The sequence below is a fragment of the Rhopalosiphum padi genome, chromosome 4 (genome assembly GCF_020882245.1).
Source record: "Rhopalosiphum padi isolate XX-2018 chromosome 4, ASM2088224v1, whole genome shotgun sequence".
NCBI lineage: Eukaryota > Metazoa > Arthropoda > Insecta > Hemiptera > Aphididae > Rhopalosiphum > Rhopalosiphum padi.
In genome coordinates this window covers 41,435,479-41,456,447 of record NC_083600.1, presented here as the reverse complement: position 1 = coordinate 41,456,447, position 20,969 = coordinate 41,435,479, and the positions used below count along the sequence as shown (strand labels likewise).

The window sequence follows — 20,969 nt, the reverse complement described above, 5'->3', positions numbered from 1 at the left end:
TTAAATAAATTTACAGCTGTTAACTAATATCTTCTCGGTTTTTGAAGGTATATTTAGGGTATATTAATTATTAATGAATAATGAATATTTACTAACACTGTTAAACCACGATACAATATCACTATCCACATAACTTCCATAAGAAAACGAAATAATGATAAAGTGCGTTTAGCAATGATTTAAGTATACCTATCTTAAATTGTATTTTGGCCAACTTTATCTTAAAAGTGAATAGCTTATTTTTTTGATTAAATAATAATCCTAAATTCTATTAGCTTTGTAACTTTGTTTCGTAAATGTCTAACGAAAGCAATAATATCATAAATTTTCACATTGCCATTTTAATATTTAATTACCAACAGGGACCCGAGGCTGCGCCCTCTAAGTTATAGTCTCCACTGCTCCAGGGATGGAGATAGTTTTTAATGTGAGGGTTGGTGTGATTTTAAAGGCGATTTCTGAATTTAAGTAATATAGCTTGTCTGTTTTAGTGATTTAAGAAATGCAGAGATTTATGTAAAGAGTGTGGTTTGATATATAAGGAGAAGCATTAGTTATGAGTGAGGATTTTCTATTGGAAATTTGAAACACTTGTAATTTTTGTAAATTTGGTATTTTGGCAGTACCCCAGAGCGGTATAATGTATAACCAGATGGGCTTAAGAAGATTATAAATGGGAATTTTGGTTTTGAGGGAAAGTTTTGAACACTTACCAAGGATGGGTTTGAAAGTGTTGTGTCGTTTGTTTAATTTTGTTTTGTGAAAGTGTTTAACTGCTCATGTTTGTTGTTTACGTGTACCTACCGGAGGAGGATAGCTGTGACCAAAATGTGGATTAAAAGGTAATATTCGTATATTTGTACCTTATTGTACAATGTACATATAGACTTAAAATTACTTGAATGATTTTGACGAAAATTTTAGAGTATTTTGTACCATGTTCGAATATATACGATATACCTACCAAGTGTCCAAGTACTATATACATACAATCCGCTACAGATAGGTTCCTCTTATAACAGTTTAATATTAGTTGTCAAAGTTAGGTACACTAAAACTGTAATACACATATATATAACTATTATAAAATTATTAATAATAATAACATAGCATCATATTAGGTATTAAATTTTATGTTGATATTACCGCGTGAATGCGAGTTATAAAGCTAGTAAATTTAGCTATCAATTTTCTACAAAATTTTTATTCCCCCCCCCTCCCCCAAGGAAAATTCTTAATTACGCCCATTGAGTCGAAACCTAGTATAGTAGTATAAGTGATTTCCAAGATGTTTACACTAATAGGTAGCTGAAAATATTTTATTAAAGCCTCTTTTCTTAATATTACTACGGTGCCTTGAGATTTTAATGTAATTTCATTTTTTGAATATAAGTTTATATAGTTTCGTAAGTGGAAAATGTATTTTAAGTGTTACAAAAAATATTTTTATTATAGATTTTTTGATCTAGCTAAGTTTACAAAATTCAACTTTTAAGTACATTTTTTGTCGTTTTTAAAACTCAAATCGTATTGAATTTACAGTAACACAAAAAAAACGTAATCTGGGGCCTGGGCACCTTATTCTTTGAGCACGCCAATGATTATAGTAAGTAATTCAAATTAATAGACCAAAATCTTAATTAAGCATAAAGCATAACTTAGTAAACTACTGAGGATTGAAATGATAACTCAATTAAACAAACATTCACATTTGTGAACTTAAATATTATTATAATAAAATCAGAATCATCCCAATTCCCTTATTTGTTCATATAGATACCCGTACATCTGTTTAAAATTCAATCCAATTTCATAACGTAAGACGTGAATGTTTACCAAGAACAATAGGTACCTATTATAGGTATATACATAATGTTTAGTCCATATTCCAGACATTTTATTTATTTAATATTTATATATATAATATAAAAAAAACATAATTTCTGTACAAACTTATAAAAAAATTTCTTACAATTATTTCACAAAATAAATTAATTTTATTATAAATATTAATACTATAATGAATTTATCAGTGTGTGAATACAAAATTATGGCAATAATACAAAAAACATCAACATCATTACTATTATAACAGATTAACAAGGGCAGTTTTTTCAGATAAATATTTCATAAAAGTGGGTTTAATCATTTTTAAGTTCTATACATAATTAGATTTGTAATAAATAATGTATATTACTATGATTTTGTATTATTTAACGATATTTTAAGTATCACAGATAGATATAAAGTGAATATCATTATTATAAGGTAAGTATGTAAGACGAATGCGTCAAACGACAGTGTAATACAGTGAAACATACAATTGCAATATTTTAACGTAACAACAACTCAAGCGTTCCGCAAGTGAAATTTACACAAAATCAAATTTATTGTCATTTTATTTTTAATTTTTCATTGATTTTAGGCTACAAAACGGGGATTGGAATGACCGTGCAAACGTGTTTCGTCCACGGGATACCTGTTTTGAACAGTATCTGGTCCATTATCTGCTGAAATTAATTCATGTTGTTTAAAAAAACAAAATGACAATGATATCGTAAGAAAAATTTGTGTGCCGAAAACAATGAAAACCCAACAAAGCGTATTTAAAACAACCAGTAGTTAAGCGAAGATAATATTATGTAAGACCACACGTTCATACCACACAAATAATAGCAATCACCAATAATGTTATGTTGAAATCAATAATATTTAACTACTATTTACTTGTATTTACAAGACTGTTTATATATAATATAGCACAATGACGTATTTATGATAACGAAGACAATAATATATGAATTTAGGTATCAAGTAGGTACTATTAGTAGTAGTTGTTGTACTATGTAAAAACAATAAGTTATTAATTTACCGTTTTAATACATTATTTGTTACAGAGTGTAAATGTTTATTTTAATCATTTGATTAGATTTGAAAATTTGAAATAGGTATAAAATATAAATATATTTCATGCATAGGTAGATATGGTTAAAAACGTACGCAAAGCGTTCTTATAGCGTATAGTGCAACGATAGATAGATAAGTTGGAATAAAAATTACGTGACATTCGTCTTTCATAGGCATAAAAAGATTAATATGTTTATTCATTAATTAATTATACAGTTGTAAATGGTATTGTTGTTAAATTGCATACAGTTGACAGCAATAGAAATGAGTTACATGCCAAACTATGGCGTGACTCAAAATTTGTCTAAGGCAAATAGGTAATCCACTCACCCAAAATCCAATGAGGCAATTACTGGTTTATTGTCATATCTTTACTACCTCGTCATAATAAATACTAAATTATTACCCATTCGCCATTGTCCACCCACCTATCAACAATCCTTCTATTACCCTTTTTACCACATCCCTCTGTATAGAAATCGTAAAAGCAATACCACAGGTCAGAATATACGTATTAGGGTGGCGTGGTTAACAACTCATAAAGCTCTAATAGTAGTCGTGATGGCTAGAGAGTTTCTAAAGAACGACACATTAATTCTAAAACATGTTTAATATTTGTAATATGATCCAAGATACAACACACAAGGTTCTATTGTCCTGTGTTCTATGTCATACGGGAATCTATAAATAATTTAAGTTTTCGGCTAAAATTACGAGTCAATATATTGTTTTGTTTGCCTACATTTTTTACGAAGATATTGATCAAAAATGAAATGAATAAATGAAATAGCTGATACATCAATATCAATATAATCATTATTCATTACAAATAAACATGCCAATATGGTAATAACAATAAGTTAAAAGATACAATCAATTTACGAACAATAAACCATATTATATCGTCTATGTTCATATGGTTTAAGGGCTAAACGAGTCAGAAATCTTATAGTTTTTTTGTATAAAAGTTAAATGTGAATTGACATATGGTATTTCTAAAAATAATAATTCTATTGATTATAAAATTATAAACAAAAAGACAAAAACGATCAGATAAACAAAAAAGGTTGTTTCTCATTTATTGTCTTAACATTTAGGAGTTGTATGAGTATTATTGGTATCGTAAATAATACTTAGATTCGACTAATCATTTACAAATAACGATTTTTGGTATTAAAATATATTTTGATTGGTCACCATTTTTCTTAAATATTAACATTGACTATATTATATTTTATCATATAGTGTATAATACTCAATGATATTAATAAAATATGCATGTTTCCAATGACTCATTTCAAAAAATAATTGACAAATAAAAAAAATATTAATATATGCAATACTACAGCATGAGTCATATTATAATATGATATATAAAATTCAGGGATTATTTATACAAATGAATGAAATATAATATTCTTTAATAATATTTTTGAGTTTTGTCTAGTAAAATCAGAAACCAAGAATATTCTGATATAACAGATGAATGATATAGGACAATTTTATTTGTATTTTAATATTTTATTTTAATATTATAAAACTGAGTCACATTTATTTTATATAATCAGTCAAATGAACAAAAAGTTCAATATGTTCCTATTGGCTATTTCATTATGTCACTTATAAAAATCCTTCATGTCTGTTTGATATTACCTAGTTTTTATTGAATGATAAAAAATGTATTAATAATTATAATTATTAGAACAATATTAAAATATATCAAAATATATCACAATAATACATTATATATTACAAACACATAAATACCAAAGCCACATATTATTGTATTGTATTAGACAAGAATATACATACAAATATAAATTATCAAGCTCATGATGTTGAGTTTTATAGAAAGAAAACACAAGGATAGGAAATAGATGTGAGCAAGCATTAATGCAAACCAAAAAACAAAAACAAAAATAAATTAAAATAATAATAATGCACAAAATTAACCAACATCCATAAAAGTTTGATTAAAAATAAATAAATAATAAGAACACAATAATTGTAGCCATTGTAAAAATGTTAAAAATAATTGTGTCATGTATGTTTTTAGACTAGTGATTAGGCTGAATTAGCCACTTTTACTTATAAATAATTGAGACTTTAAATACATATATATATATATATATATATATATATATACTAATTTACAATAGGAGTGTAGGTTGGCCAACCTGGAGTCTCTGTTTCAGCTAATTCCTTGTCCTTGACAATATAGGAAGCAGTAAAGAAGAAAAACATTGCTCCTAACACTTCAACAAAACTTGTAATGAACAATGCATATTGAAGACTATGAAAGTTGCTAATGTTATCTTGCTTGTCACCATTGGTGGCTTGTAAATTATTATTGGCTAATGACACAGATGCCAAAAGTAGTGGTATGGTCCCTTTTGCAAAGAGTTTTTTTAAAATTTCTGAAATCTGACAATTAAACACAATTTATTAAACATTACATGGCTAAGCATAGGTGCAATATGTTAAGCAATTTTGGAACGGGCTTATGGCGCTTGAGATTCTTTAATTGTATAAATATAAATTTTTATCAGTTTATTGGTAAATAATTTCTTAAGAGGCTTGCTCCTATCTTTCTAGGTCTCATTAATTTAAAGCGTCAATGCAATAACAAGTCAACATTTCTTATTAAGTTAGATTCTTGATGTTCTTATAAAATTGAGATTTGGCTTGTCATTACATTGACATCTAATTTGTACCTATTTAGTTTAAGTAAGTTAAAATGATTTATAAATTTTACCACTCCAATAAGATATGGGCTACCAGCATCTCCAAATGCATGTGAAAACAAAATTTGAAAAGCTTCAGCTGTTGATCTTCTAGTAGGATTGACAACGTACTAAAATTAAAAACAACACAACATTTTTTTAAAAAATCACAAATTTGAACTTAAAATTATTCATATAGTAAATAATCGATAACTTTTATTTATCATTTAAATACGCGTTATTTGTTTTCAATAACTCTATAATCGTATTGTTTTGTTTTGTCTAGTTGGGCTTTGATTTGGATTATCGAGATTCTATTTTTACTATATTGATGATAGCTATTTTCAATGTCTTTATGTAAATTATTAGATAAGCTATTTAAAATTGTTTGTAATTTAAAATATTGACATGCTATTACACCAATGCATATTAAGACGATAACAACTGCTAACAATGCAAACGAATAAGAAATAAATACATTTAAGTTAAGTTTTGACTTGCAAATTTTGCAATGTATCTGTAATTCATGCCAACAGTGACCTATTAGACTACAATATATCATTTTAAAATGATGTATGCTAAATAATATATATATATTATTTATATAAATTTTATACTAAAAATATATAAGTACACATTATATTAACTAATATGATTGAACTGTTAGGCTTTCACTTCATTCACTTGAACCTAGCTTATAGCTACAATAATTTCGTTTGGTGATTTCAAAACACTTACTAAAAGTATATCGGCTACGATCGACCAATTAAGATTCAGTGATACTTGACCAAAGAATATCAGAACCAACACGAAATAATTGTATTTGTCTGCAAGCGCTAGTCCCAGAAACAGTAATGGAGCCGATATTAGAAGACCACCAGCACAGATCAACGGGTCTGCTTTGGGATAGTGCACTTTCAGCCGTTGAGCCAAGTATGAGCCTAAAGGCACGCCAATAAGACCAGCCGCCATGGCTATTATTCCAAAGTTCAGCGATACGCTAAAAATATAATGACAAATAAAAACTTAGTTAATATTTTACAAAATAAAGATAAAATACTTGAGTACGCCAATAATAAAATGGTTATCATAACCCATCACCACATAATAATACCTGTTTATCGTAACATTTTCGTAACCTTCTTGCATTTTTAGTCCTGACCACATAATTTGGGGACCCCACCAGGCCAAAGATCCAGTGACAAAGGCCACGCAAGTGAATCCCGCAGTGGATAACATAAAACTCCGACTGGTAAAATTATTAAGTGATATAGATACACAAATATAAATAATTTAGTGTATAAAAACACTTACTTCCGACACAATAATTGTATGTCCTCGGACCAAGACGTAGTAGTTAAGTGAGAATACCCTTCGCTCTGACCTCGTTCGGGTTCTTCCATAACGAACATAATCAAGAGGACGGCCAACATGCCGAGCACTGGCGTGACGCGTAATCCCCAGTGCCAAGAACCGAGGATCCTAGCAGTTTCCGAGCCAACAATATAGCCCAAACCGCTAAAATGAAAAAATAAAAATCACGAATTAAGTTTTATTCAACCAGAATTAGAGTATTGTGCGGCCAGTTAATATACCTTCCCACGGGTATGGCAAAATAAAATAAAGCCAACATTTTCGACCTCACATCTTTAACGAACATATCGCTTATAATTGTAGGCGCAATAGTCGAATAACTAGCTTCACCGACACCCACCAAACTCCGGAAGAATAAAAATAAATAGTATTCCTGTGAATAAATTTTGTTATAAAAATAATTTGAAAATAAAAAGTCAATAAAATAAGTATAACTTACGTTCATATAAGAACCAACAATCGTAGTTAATGACCATAGAAATACACCAAAAGCCATTATAAATTTTCTGTTGTATCTATCTCCTAGATATCCAAAAACCGGAGCGCATATCATGTAACTTATGACGAATGCGGTTTGCAATAAGCCACCTTTGTCATCTCCAATTTTAAATTGGTGTTGAATATCAGCTAGAATACCTAGAAATATAGTAAAAAAAATATATACATATATATTATTGGATTAAATAAGTAAAAAATATGCATTGCGTATTTTCGTCTATTGCAACAATATGATCGATCTACCTTTTAAAATTTACTATTTTTGTGTCTATGTTTTATACGAGTTACAATAAAAACACGATAATTATTAATATAATTTAAAAAACAAAAACGTAATTATACTTAATGGTTTTATGGTGTTTAGAATACAAATTTTTTAAAACATTCAATACTCAAAACGGAGGTATGTACATTGGGATTCGTAATCTAGTTATGGGTGATATCGATTTGATATACATTAACGCGTAATTAGTAATCAATTATGTGACTAACACTCTAGCAGTCTAGCATAATGTAATTAATTAATCATTATACCTAATGTTGAAACTGCTATTGGTATGTATATGACCTACGTCCATAAACCCGAGACAATCGTAGTATAAATTATTTCGAGATGGTATTTTAAATTATTGTATAATATATTATGGGTGGGCCCTTTGAAAAGGGTGCGACGAACAATTAAATAATACGACCAAGACACTAAGAGACACGATAAAGTTCTATGACCCGAAAATACAGTTTGTATATAGGCATAATATCTTACAGCATTCATGGTTAATAAAATAAATTGTACGGTTATAATATAGAAGGGCGATCAGAGATATTCACGAGAGTGAGAGATAAACTATACGTGTATACGAACAGAGCTACTGCTTTCTTAGCATGTTCGAGCCTAGGAATCACTCAATTTTATCTTCTTGCCCATATTCTACACCGGTGGCATATGGTCGTGGCGTTATTTTATTTATTATCGTCGTATAGATAGACACACGAGTGTGTATAACGTCGGACACTTCCGAAGATTCTCCAGCAAAAGAGACACGGTACGTACAATAACATTTTCCTCACGTGCAACAGTTGTGAAGAACAGATGGCCCTGGCAGGCATAGTGATTTATGATATATTATTAAATACGTTATTAGGATATAACATTAACAATAAGGAAACTTGTATAATAAGCACAATGTAATTTTTTTCTGGACGGATGAAGCCTAAACAAACACGAATTGTTGCAGCCCGGTCATCGTAATAATGCGCATACAATAAAGACGACTATTATTATAGTATTTTATATAGTATAAATAATGTTATAATACATTTATAATTTAAATAATACTTAGTTTGTACGACCGATAGAGTATTTATCTGGCGACGTAATGTTAAAATATATTATTATAACCCTGTAATAACCTCGTAATACTAATAACCTAACGTTTCATTGTAATTTTTTTTTTGTATATATTCGTGTATGAAATATTATTATTATAGTATAGAGCTGATGAAGATGGATAGACACTATGGGCTTTTTACATTTACTCACCTCTTTTTACCGTTAACGTTAAGTTTACAGAAACATGATATATAATAATTTCTTTGCCACATACTTTACTAAACTTAACCTACTATAAATACAGAATAATTAATGGATATTATGAAGTAAAATAAAGTAAGGAATGTTAATGTTTTGATGGGAAAAGAAAATTAAGAACTTAACAAAGAAATATATAATAGGTGAAATAAGTTTATCAAATTACGTACGAAAAAAATATTAAATCCATAAGTATGACCTTAAAAATATTTGCATTACGTAAACTTGTGCGTAAATAATTTTAGGTTATAAACTTATAAATATAGAATTCAACATTTGCTAAAGATGATACCTAACGTAATTATTATGATTTATGACAATATTTTACACTCACTATTCTATACACTATTAAAACCGAAAAAGAAAAGTTATTTTTTATGTATTGATGTTTTGTATAATGTAAAATATAAATTTTCTGGCGTTTCCTAACACAAAACATTAAACTTAATACTATTTTGAGCCTATTTCTCATCAAGTGAACTAACAAGCTGTTATGAATTGTTTCCTTTTACGAATTATTATACCTCAATGTAATATTTTATAGAACCGTATATAGGAAAGTAAAAAATCAAATTGTCCTCATTAGTATTATTTTATATTTTAAACTAACTGATTCTGTATACGGTGATGTTAACCGAGGTAAATTAAATACCTGTGAATTTACCCCTTATACAACTCCGTTATTTGGATTGTTTTGGACAAATATAAAATACAGGTCTAAAATTATATCAAATCGTCACTATTTTATTTTCGGTAACCAATGGCAATAGTTAATTTTTCGTGAGTCAAGTAATTTTAACATGTACATTGTATGTATTGAAAAGTAAAAAGTAAGTAATAAAAGGTAGTTAATGAAACTACGGATCTTGTTGATATTGACAATACTTTTATACAATTTGGTTAAATTGGATTTGTATAAGGGTTATTTTTTTATACTTTTTATTTTATATAGTGCCTAGATATATTTATAAATTATAGCTAATCCTCTACTCGGCATTGCCCGTGACAAATTAAATAATGTCAGTCGATTTACCTTGTCATTAACTCTGTTAAATGTAAGCTACGCATATTTTTTTAACAATCATCTCGGTGGTTTTGACTAAATATTAAATATAAGTCTAAAATGATATCCAATTATACTAATTATAATAAATATTTTACTTTATGTAACTATAATAGCAACCAATATTATAACCCATATACAAACAAAAAAATATTCATTATTCGTAAGGCGAATCTCTGTGTGAGCAACTTTTTAAAATGCAAAATTTAATAATTTGGTTTTGAGGTGCATATTCTTGAATCTTGGGTATAAGTTAGCTATGTACCGAATTTCAGAATCATGCAGTGTGCGTTAGACTTGACTGTAGATCGTTTACTCACACAAACATTGCCTTTTATTAATATAGATAAATATGAACAACATTATTATGGCTGTATAATAAATTATAATTATACAAACAACTATTTTTAGTTCAAATTAAAACTACTTATATAATATATTACGATGATATTCGCATTGCATATATGCTACATGCAAATATTAACAGCTTTTATTTGAGATTACCTAATCATTATATTATATTATAATAATAACAATATCAAACGATTAATGATTGCTGCTGAACCTATAAAATAAAAATAATGGTATTTTACACAAGTTATATCGTAATTGTCGTTATAGTATAGGTAACTATATTATATATTATATAAGATATATTCTACTAATAATAATAATTAATAAATAACCTATAATATTTAACTTTTACTGATAGTAAAATAAATAAAAAGCAATCGCCAATCTTTGTACACGAAATGTCATTTTATACAAAGAAAAAAATATTATATACCTACCTATAGAATGTATCAACTCAGACATGTCGACTTAAATTTGAATAGGTGTTCAATGTTACGATTATTTTAAAAAAGAACATTGTACTCGTTCCAACAATACTAATGAACTTTGGCATTTATACACGTATATAAAAATACATTCGAAATGTTTTCTTTTATGCTTTTAAATGAATTAACAATTATTGAACGAACAAAATAAAAAATATAACTTAAAATACTTATTAAAACCTTTTATTTTCAATAAATACATTTAAAAATTTGGCAAATTTTGAAAATGGTTTTTTATTTTATTTTATAATTTCCTAAAATTATATTTCGTTATAATTAAAAAATAGTGAATATTGAATTTGAATAAATAAATTATTGTAAGATAAATAATAATACTTATATTACAATATAATTACATAGATTATAACTTTGTTCGTATCATCTAACCGCTACGAGTCCTCCAACTGAAAGCTGCGGTCTAGTTTATATTCATTGCTACCGAAACAATACCTATCCTCTGGATTTTTACCTCATTAATTAATTTTTAATCAATAATCTTAATTTTTTGTAATGTAGGGTACATCACTACAGCCTATCATTAGTTTAAAAAAACAGTTCATTAAATAAGAGACGTTTATAAATAGATATAGTAAAATATAAAATATATTTTTTTCATTATAAATAGAGCTATGAATTAAATGCACTTAAAAGGGTTTTAATTAATTTTTAAATTTATATTGATACTAATATTATATGCATAAAAATATATTTATTTAATAAAAAGTTGATTTAATTTGATTTTTTTAAGTTTATTGATTTTTTAATAATGCTATTTGCCTAAAACATTTTTTAAATTTTTTAAAATGTTAATTAATGGAATTTAATTAAAAATACAAAAAAATGAACTAAAAAAGGAAAATAAGACCCAAAAAGGCAAAAAAAAAAATCTAAAAAATTAAAAACGTCATAAAATGCAAAATAAAAGTTTTGTAAGTGAATTTGTTGTTATATATGATTTAAATTATATAAAGCTATTAAAGCTTATATAATATAAGCTTTTTACAGAGCTACATTTCACAATCGACAAAAAAAAAATGGACTTTCCTACAAATTAACAGCCCCTATTGGCTATTATAAATGTATTTCACAACCCACATAAATTAAATTAAATATAATATTACAGAAGTGCATAATTTACAGTTCTCGAAATCATTAGATGTGGCTACAGTCTTACTTATAAAATAAAAATGTACTTATTATTATTATGAATTTCAATTTTGTTTTTTTATATATTTATAAAAGTTTATCAAATTATATAAAATATTTTTATATACATTTTGGCTCTTGGTATGATTATGTTTAATCATATGGCTTGCAGAAATATTCATGTTGACCACTCCTATAATATTAAATTAAAATTCACAATTATTTTTTATTCATCTACTCCAGCTTATTCAAATTTTCAAATAACTAAAATAGATTTAGGCATAATTTTCCCACTAAACAATAACAAATAAAAAATACACATGTACCTACTACCTACAAAAATATATTATAAACAACAGAAGTTTGGTTTTATAGTTTTTATCGTAAAGACGTGAAAATATAACAATTTGACAGTTTGACTATTGTAATATTATTTATAACTATACATTTGTATTTAAGTTCCGGTAAATGGTAGGTATATAAAAATGTATTATTTGTCAATACTTTCGATTGTAAATTGTACATACCTCATACAATGCTTAAAACTTAAAGTTATATAGTTAAGAGTTAACTATGATGTCCCAATTGTATGTTGGCATGACAACGAAATATTGGACACACGTATCACGTATGCTATTCATAAGTGTATTCAATATTTCGTTTACATTTTGGTACATTTAGTTTTACATAAGTTATTGAATAATAACTATTTATTAGAAATTTATTAATTATCAAAATCTAATTTTAATTCAATAGTATGAAAAAGTACTTATTTATTGTTATATTATTAAAACCGGGAAATTGTAAAAAAATAATATATATTATTATTCAATATAGTTTACCACTTAAAGTTGTTATAAATATGAAATACAAATCAATATATAATTTAATGTATTTTTACGGTTTGATAATTAAGTATTACATATTATTATTATGTAAGTACTTATATTAAAATATTTTAAACATAAATAACCAATCAGTTAAATAATATCTAAAATAAAAAATTATACTACCGTTTTCACAAATAAGTATAAGGACATAAAGTAAACTACACACTATACTTACAATTTATTACAGGTATATAATTATAATGATTATTTCTATCTTAAAATGGTTACATGCAAGGTTAACAATTAACTTATTTCTGGAATTTTAGGAATGAAAACAGGACATTCTTTAGACTGCGGATCAACAGTATAGTATCATATAATAATTATTATTATTTTTAAATGAATGCCAATGATAAGTAAATATTTGAAGAATAGTTCGTGGTAACCGTGGTGATAACTAATTGGTAAATAGAACGATTCAAAACCCTAATAATACAACCATTTTATTTTCTATAACACATTTTTTAACTTACACTTCAACAGTTACTGTTTATTTTTGCATAATTTATCAATTATTAGATGCATCAAGACATTCTAAGAATTTCCAAATATTATAATATCTATTTTTATTTTTTATTTAAATTTTATTATACTATTATAATTTCGTCAATTAATATTATTATTTAATAACTACCTTTATATTATTTATTGTACATTTCAATAAATAGTATAGATTTTTGAATTTCTATTGAAAAATGTTATAACTTATAATAAACGCAATTCGTTTTATAAGCAATTAATGGACGCATAATAAGTAATTAATACATTTTAATTAAAAGTTTTTAACAAAAATTCATCTCTGACTAACCTAATTACACTTGATTATTATATTTTATAATTTATATGAACAACTGTTACCAAGTTGTACAAAACTATTTTCTCTAATTATTGTTTTAATTAGGTATGTTACAGAATTTCATAATGTAAAATAAAATTGTTATGTTTGTCACTATATAATAACAACAAATGTATTTAACATTATCTTAGTATAATAGGTAAAATGAAAGCAGTTATTATTATTTTAAGTAAATCTTATTGATTACAAAAAAAAAAAATGGAAAAGCCACTTTGCTGTAATTGTTGGTTTCGAATGTAAATCGTGATAACTGATAAGAAAGGTCACAATTTGGAGTAGCAGATATAATAGATATATTAACATAATAACATGGCTTTATTTAGGAATTTTCCGCAGTGTCTAAAAAAAATCATCTAATTATACAATAATTAATAGTTCTAACATTGTAATTAGAATAAAAAGGGTTACACAATTATGATGTTACGTTTTAACTAACTCCGTATGTGTATTATCTAAAATCACATATAAGTACTATATATTTATCACAAAATGATTTGTTATCGATTAGTTATCAACTAACTAAAATCTTGAATTCTCGACAATAGATTAAAAACATACGAAAATAATTAAATTATAAATTAAGAAGGTAACAAAAAACAAATCTCAAAATATTAAATGTATAGGAAATAAATAATAAATATTTAAATGGAGTGTCATGTGGATAAAAACATTAAAAATTTAAAAAAAATTAGCCACCCTATGTCCCTGTTCAAAACATTATATAATATTAATATGATATTTAATTACCTATACAATATTATAATATACAAACTACGGAGATTACTTTAAACCAAATTATTTTAATAGCATTACAATTTTACATTTAAAGCAATGTAAAGGTGAACTATTAATTTTATGGTGTATTTATTTTAAAGAAATTTTGAAGAATTTAAAAATGTAAGAAGTTTCAAGAAGCACTTTTAGAAATTAGAAATTGAACATTAATGACTAATAGCTAAAGATAATTGAGAGAACGCCACACCCTCCCGAAATCGACAGGTAATAGGTATACAGCACTATTATATTACATACGTCATACAGCAAACATTTTTGGTTTTTTTTTTAATATTACCTAACTTTAAAGTAAGATGTTTATCTATTTTGGGGAGATTTAAATTTTTAAGCTAGTAATGAGATCGTAAAATGTATTAAAATATATAATTTAAAGATAGTTCAATTAAACCAATTATAATTTGACAAAAATTCAAACATCATGAAAACCAACGTACCATTTAATGTACAAATTTGATAATAGGTCAACTCACTCTCATATATTAAAAGTAACCAAAGAAAATTGGTTCTCTTTATCCATAAACATGATACGTTGTACATATACATGCAGGACAGAAGGGTAGAATATAATATAATATGTGACTATTTGAGTGACTTTGGCGTCATCTTTAACATTAAAATCGTAAAAATAAATCACTGAGCAGTGAGTACATATTTTAACAAAATTGTTTCAATTTATCAATTTACGTATATTGAATATATCATTATTCATTAGATATAAAAAGTGAAACAAAGCCGTCAGCCACAATATACTCTGATCAATTAATAAATTAGATTCTAGTGAATCTACAAACAATATAATATTTTTGATATTATTAAGGTAGAAAATGTAGTATTGAATACTATTTATAGAATATATTAAATATAAAAGGATTGAATTTTTGTAATGGAATTTGAAATAAATTGAATTGTTTATAATGTTTATATTATTTTATTAGTTATCATGAGGACTAAAGATTTAATATTGTGCGTATCAATACGAGCAAATAAGAAATTATAGTTGACGAAATGAAACCCGTTTTAAGTTACCACCATTTAAAGCAAAAAAAAAGTTTTGGAAAAAATCTAGTTATTAAAGTTATTAATTGATACAAATGCATAAAATTTAAAATGTTGTGGTTGGTTTAACATTTTATATAGTGGTACTCAAGATAAATACTATTATTTCAGATGATAAGCAGTGAAGACTTCTGATTTTCCAATGAAGTGAGTTTTATTTTCATATTTTTAGTGTCCGAAGAATCTAGACACTTTCTATCGTTGATTTTTAAATATTCAGAAGGCATCTGGTAGAAAAATGGATCTAGATTTTACTTGAGAAAGAGAATCATAAAAAAAATTACAGAGAAAAAGGAATATATTAGAGTAACAATAGTTTTTGAAAAAATTAATTTTGTTTATTTGCTATTGTTTATGAACGTAATTTTTTACTTACGATACACCTGTTTTCCAAAAAAAAAAAAATACGAAATTACATAAAATTTTATAAAAGTGTAGATAAACTGTTAAAAATTACGAATTAACAATAAATACAATATGCGTAAATCGAAACTCAAAGTCTCAATAAGTCAAATGCCGCGACTACCGGGTATGCGAGGCGTGTACCATACACGGACACGGGCCACCAAGTTTTAAAAAAGCCCCTCTGTTTGTTAAACTGTATAGGTACTTTTTTGTTAATTTTGTGGTACCTATTGTCAATTTACTGTGTCTTTATTATTAAGAGAATTAGAGAAATGAATATTATTATTCATAATTTTAATAAAATTTGTTGACAGTAATTGGCAGTTGAGTTTTTTAAGAAGCAGAAGTATTCTGCAAAGATAAAATTGTATTATCATAATTTTAAATGTTTAATCACAAACCGCGATTATTTTCAATATCATGGTATTAGAGTAATTGATCTATTAAGTTTAAACACAGAATAAATTTATTAGGTGGTATAAACTCCTTGTCATTATCAAATATTCAAATTGAATATTATTATCACGATGTGTTACCTAAGAAATAGAAACCTAATACTTTTCATTTGTAATTATTTAATTATTAATATTAGGTTAAACAATTTTAAATTAATATATTGTCTTTTAACGGAAATATCATTTAAAATTTACGATTTTATTAGTTTTTTATTTTTTAGAAAAATTGTAAAAAATCAATTTTTGGCTTATTGATACTTCTCCAATTACGGTTAATAGATAAGTCCTATACCAAAAAACTAGTATAAAAAATTGTTTAGTTACCAGTTACCTAATAATTAATTAGTAAAATTATTGAATTATTGAAATAAAAATATGATAACAATTTATTTTCATAGTTTATGACTGTTGGATTATAAGGGATTTCATTTTATATAATTAAGATTTTTAGTATTTTTAATAAAAATAATCGGTACTGTAAATTATATAATATTATGTATAAACGAAGAGTTAATTAATAAATTATTAATGACTTGGTTTGGTTAAAGACCCTCTGTTATACTCTAGCACACGGTCCCCCCAACATGTAACCGTGGCACTGAATAATTTAATTTTTGAGATACAAAAAAGTTGTTATAAAAATTAATTACATTTAAATTTAAAAAGGTGGTCAAAAGGAAATCGTTCTGCCGCATAGTAGATATGGAGATGAGTAGGTCACTATAATGGATGTGTTAAATTTGAATGCAATGACAGCCGACAGGTATACGAAAAACGATTCTGAACGGAGATGATTTTTCAGTCAAGGATAATTTGTAGGATATTATATTATATTATAACCTATATTTAAATTGTACCTAATATATCGTTATTTTACTCGATTTCGTAAAAAAATACATTTATTTCTATATTGACGCTGGAGTTTTTTTTTACAGTTATTTGAAGAAAAATTTATGGAGAACCTTGTGTTGAGTTTTTTTACCTAAGTTTTAACCTTAGATATAAATCACAAAAATTGTATGACATATTTTGTAAACATTTGAATTTTTAATGCTTAAAAACAATAATTTTGAATGACGATTTTTTTATTTTTTTTCACTACAATAAGAACAACTTATAATAAACCTTGTATTAAATTTTAAAAAATTTTTGGATAGCCAAATTTTTTTTTATCAGCATTTAAAAAAAAAACTTAGAAAAGTCGAAAATTTCAATTGTCTGAAGTAAGTACCTAAAAAGGTCAAAATATTTTGAAAATTTAATCCTAAATAAATAACCATAATATAAACATTTGGTGAAAATTTCAAGTATTTACAATGATTCGTTTTTGAGTTACAGCAAAATTAAAAAATCGATTTTGTCGAAAAGTGGTTATGCGTAAAAATTCCGTTTTTCCGTTATTTTTTCAGGGTTTTTCCCGACGCCTTTGAAAACTACTAGAAATTTTGATTTTTAACCCCCTAAACAGCCAACTAGATTCGATTTCCTTTTCAAAGAAGGGCTGAAGTCAAAAATCAAAGAACTATTACTACTCCAAAACGTGATAAAAGACAAAATAATAAAAAAATAAAAAAAATATATAAAAAAAATCACATCATTGTAGAATCAATACATCCATCATTCCGTTCAGAATCTAAAAGGGAGGGTGCGATTTTTTTTTAAAAATTAGTGTAGTATAAATTAGTTTATATAGTAAAAATAATTCCAAAAATATTTTATTATTTTCATCATTAAAATATATAGTGTATAGTAATGTTAAATATTAGTTTTTTCATTTTTTGTACAGTTTTATTAAATAAAATGAAAAATATAGCCTAAATGTTGATGAAATTCCTCAAAATTATTTTTTAGTAAATAAAAAAAAATAAATTCAAATGTTTATAGCTCAAACTTAAAAATTTAATATAAAATTCATCATACTTGATTAAATTTCAGCATATAGCAACATTAGTCTTTTATGAATGTTTAAAATTAAAATAATATTGGTTGGATATTTTTGATCATATAATAAAAATAAAGATTATTAAATTGTAGTTTAAAAAAAAACATTTTGACACACCATAACATACTCAAATATCTATATACACAAATTTTATAATATTTTTAATCCTATATACCTATGAGGGGAGGGTGGGTAAAGGTTCTTGATTGGTGAAAAATATTCAACAATATTTATGAAAAAAAAAAATTAGTGCAAAAATTGGTAAAATATCTTGAAAATTATAGCATATCTAGAATATTATAATATATATAAATATTTTATGAAAAACACAATAATTATGTTTAAATTAAAAAAAAAAAATTAATTTGATCGGAAACTAGTTTTATATAGTAATTCGGAATTCCCATTTTCTCCTTTTTTGATAAGTACTGGATCCATCCAATTTTTCACCAGAAAATAATTTTTAAAGTTCAATATTAAAGCATTTTGTTTCTATAAAAGGAACACAGACATAATTTTGCTCATATCATATCATGATTTTCGATTCATAAAGCTAATTATATATATAAAGGGAAGTTCTCACGTGAATAATATAATTTTGTATTGACACATTATTTTGTCGATTATTGATCCTTATTTGTAATATGGAATTTGTTTTTACTTTATAGAAGTATTCCAGAGCAGATGATTGTGTGCAATATTTCAGTAACAACAAAAAAAAATTTTTAATTGTTGGTTCATAGTGAAGGAGTGGTAATAATAGATTTTTTTCAAGAAAATTATACATCAATGTTTTACCCGGTTTGAGTAAAATAAAATAAGTCAACTAATAAAAAATAACTATATCTAACCTTTTTTGGTAGTATTATTATAATTCAATGGTTTAACAAATAATGATACAGGTATAAGGATAATCAGTGTACTTCTATCTATTTCTTTAAGTTTTAAAGATTAGAGTAGATAATTATAATCGCAAAATAAGTGACATTATCAAAATATGAATGTTAGTATATACATTTTATACACGATACTAGGTACCTATATTTTACAACTTAATTTCCATATTTATAAATACATACCTATTTAAAAATTTTCTGCAACAAATTAACTTAGGACTTTTTAAATTGTTGTATATTTGGTAGGTAATACAAATTCATCAATTGGTATTAATAATCAATAAATGTTAAATAAATATTTTTAAATCTCAGTTCGAATATTGGATTGTAGTGTTTGTAATAATTATGTTTTTTTTTATAAGTTAATATTATTAATATTAAGTTAAAATTTTTTCATTATTAGTTGATGAAAAAATAAACCTATAAAATAATAAGTATTTTGGCAATATTATGTAATTTTAAGGTCTAGTTGTAAACAGGTTATAATGTTTTAAAACATAAAATATGTAAATAGGGATGTTCAATGCATGAAATATTTATGAACAAGTGAGAGGTAATAAAGATGATGGCAATAAAACAAGTTTAAATGTAATTAAATTGTTAAGTTGTAATGTATTGAAATCTTGATTGTTATGCCACTACACGCATTTTTATAGAAATAAATATAATTCCATAGCTGTTCAAAGTTATTCTAAATTTATGTGTGTATCCATATCTCAATATCTCATTAACATTTTAGTATATCTATAATCAAAATTATTTTCCTTTTGTAATTTCAGTGAAATAAATTGTATACTGTTAATAAGATAGGTAAAAGAGTAAATAATGACTAAGAATTATTAGTGTTTGTCAAATGAGCATTCTATTAAAAACTTTCGAGCAAGTGGCTGGACATGGATAGATTATACCATTACTTAGCGATTTTTACTAACTAGATAGTTAAATAAAAATCAACAATCAATGAGAAATATATATTATAAGCTATTGTGGGAAATCCGTCGTCGAACTTTTCTCCACGTCAGGAGAGTAAATAAAAAATACTTTTTGTTACCTGCAATTGTGTACCGGTCCATGTAATTGATCAAGTTCACAAAGCATAGTATAACAACTGTTATCTTCTGTTTACTAGTGATCGGTGAACGACCACCTACCGTCTCGTCATTCATCAGATGCTGTTGAGAATTGTTGTTGGGCGCCGACGATGGTTCGGCGTTCATTATCTGCAGTACGGTTTTTACGGTTCTGTTGCTGTGGAGCACTTGTGTCGGCATCACATCGACGGAACTACTCCCGATGATACTACGCCACTACGGTCGTCGCCGGGCAACAGATCCACAATACCACTCAAAAGTCATTGCAATCGAATAACGACTACCACAGACGCGAAATGGATAACAACTGACGTCGAACTAGCGGCAATGACTCGTACACGAATGATGACGATTCGACAACCCATGCCTGTTTGTTGTGAAACGTGCAACGTCACCTGTGACCCGATTACATTTCTGACAGGCTGACCACCCTTAACCGAAAGTT

General features: G+C 26.0%; 1 protein-coding gene across 3 annotated transcripts; it reads right to left on the bottom strand.

Annotated features, from left to right (window-relative positions):
• Positions 1 to 1,875: 1,875 nt before the first annotated feature.
• Positions 1,876 to 20,885, bottom strand: LOC132929141 (protein spinster). Of its 3 annotated transcripts, none has more exons than XM_060994263.1 (9): positions 20,485 to 20,885; positions 7,444 to 7,640; positions 7,226 to 7,377; positions 6,945 to 7,148; positions 6,745 to 6,879; positions 6,369 to 6,630; positions 5,663 to 5,761; positions 5,085 to 5,331; positions 1,876 to 4,560 (listed from the first exon to the last, which is right to left on the bottom strand). In XM_060994263.1, exons 1-9 carry the CDS (start codon positions 20,702 to 20,704, stop codon positions 4,541 to 4,543), a joined length of 1,536 nt encoding a protein of 511 aa, XP_060850246.1. In that variant the 5' UTR covers positions 20,705 to 20,885; the 3' UTR covers positions 1,876 to 4,540. The 3 variants fall into 3 exon arrangements, with proteins under 3 accessions (XP_060850246.1, XP_060850244.1, XP_060850245.1); XM_060994261.1 differs by having other exon boundaries at positions 1,876 to 2,510; XM_060994262.1 differs by having other exon boundaries at positions 1,876 to 2,507.
• Between the last annotated feature and the right edge of the window lie 84 nt (positions 20,886 to 20,969).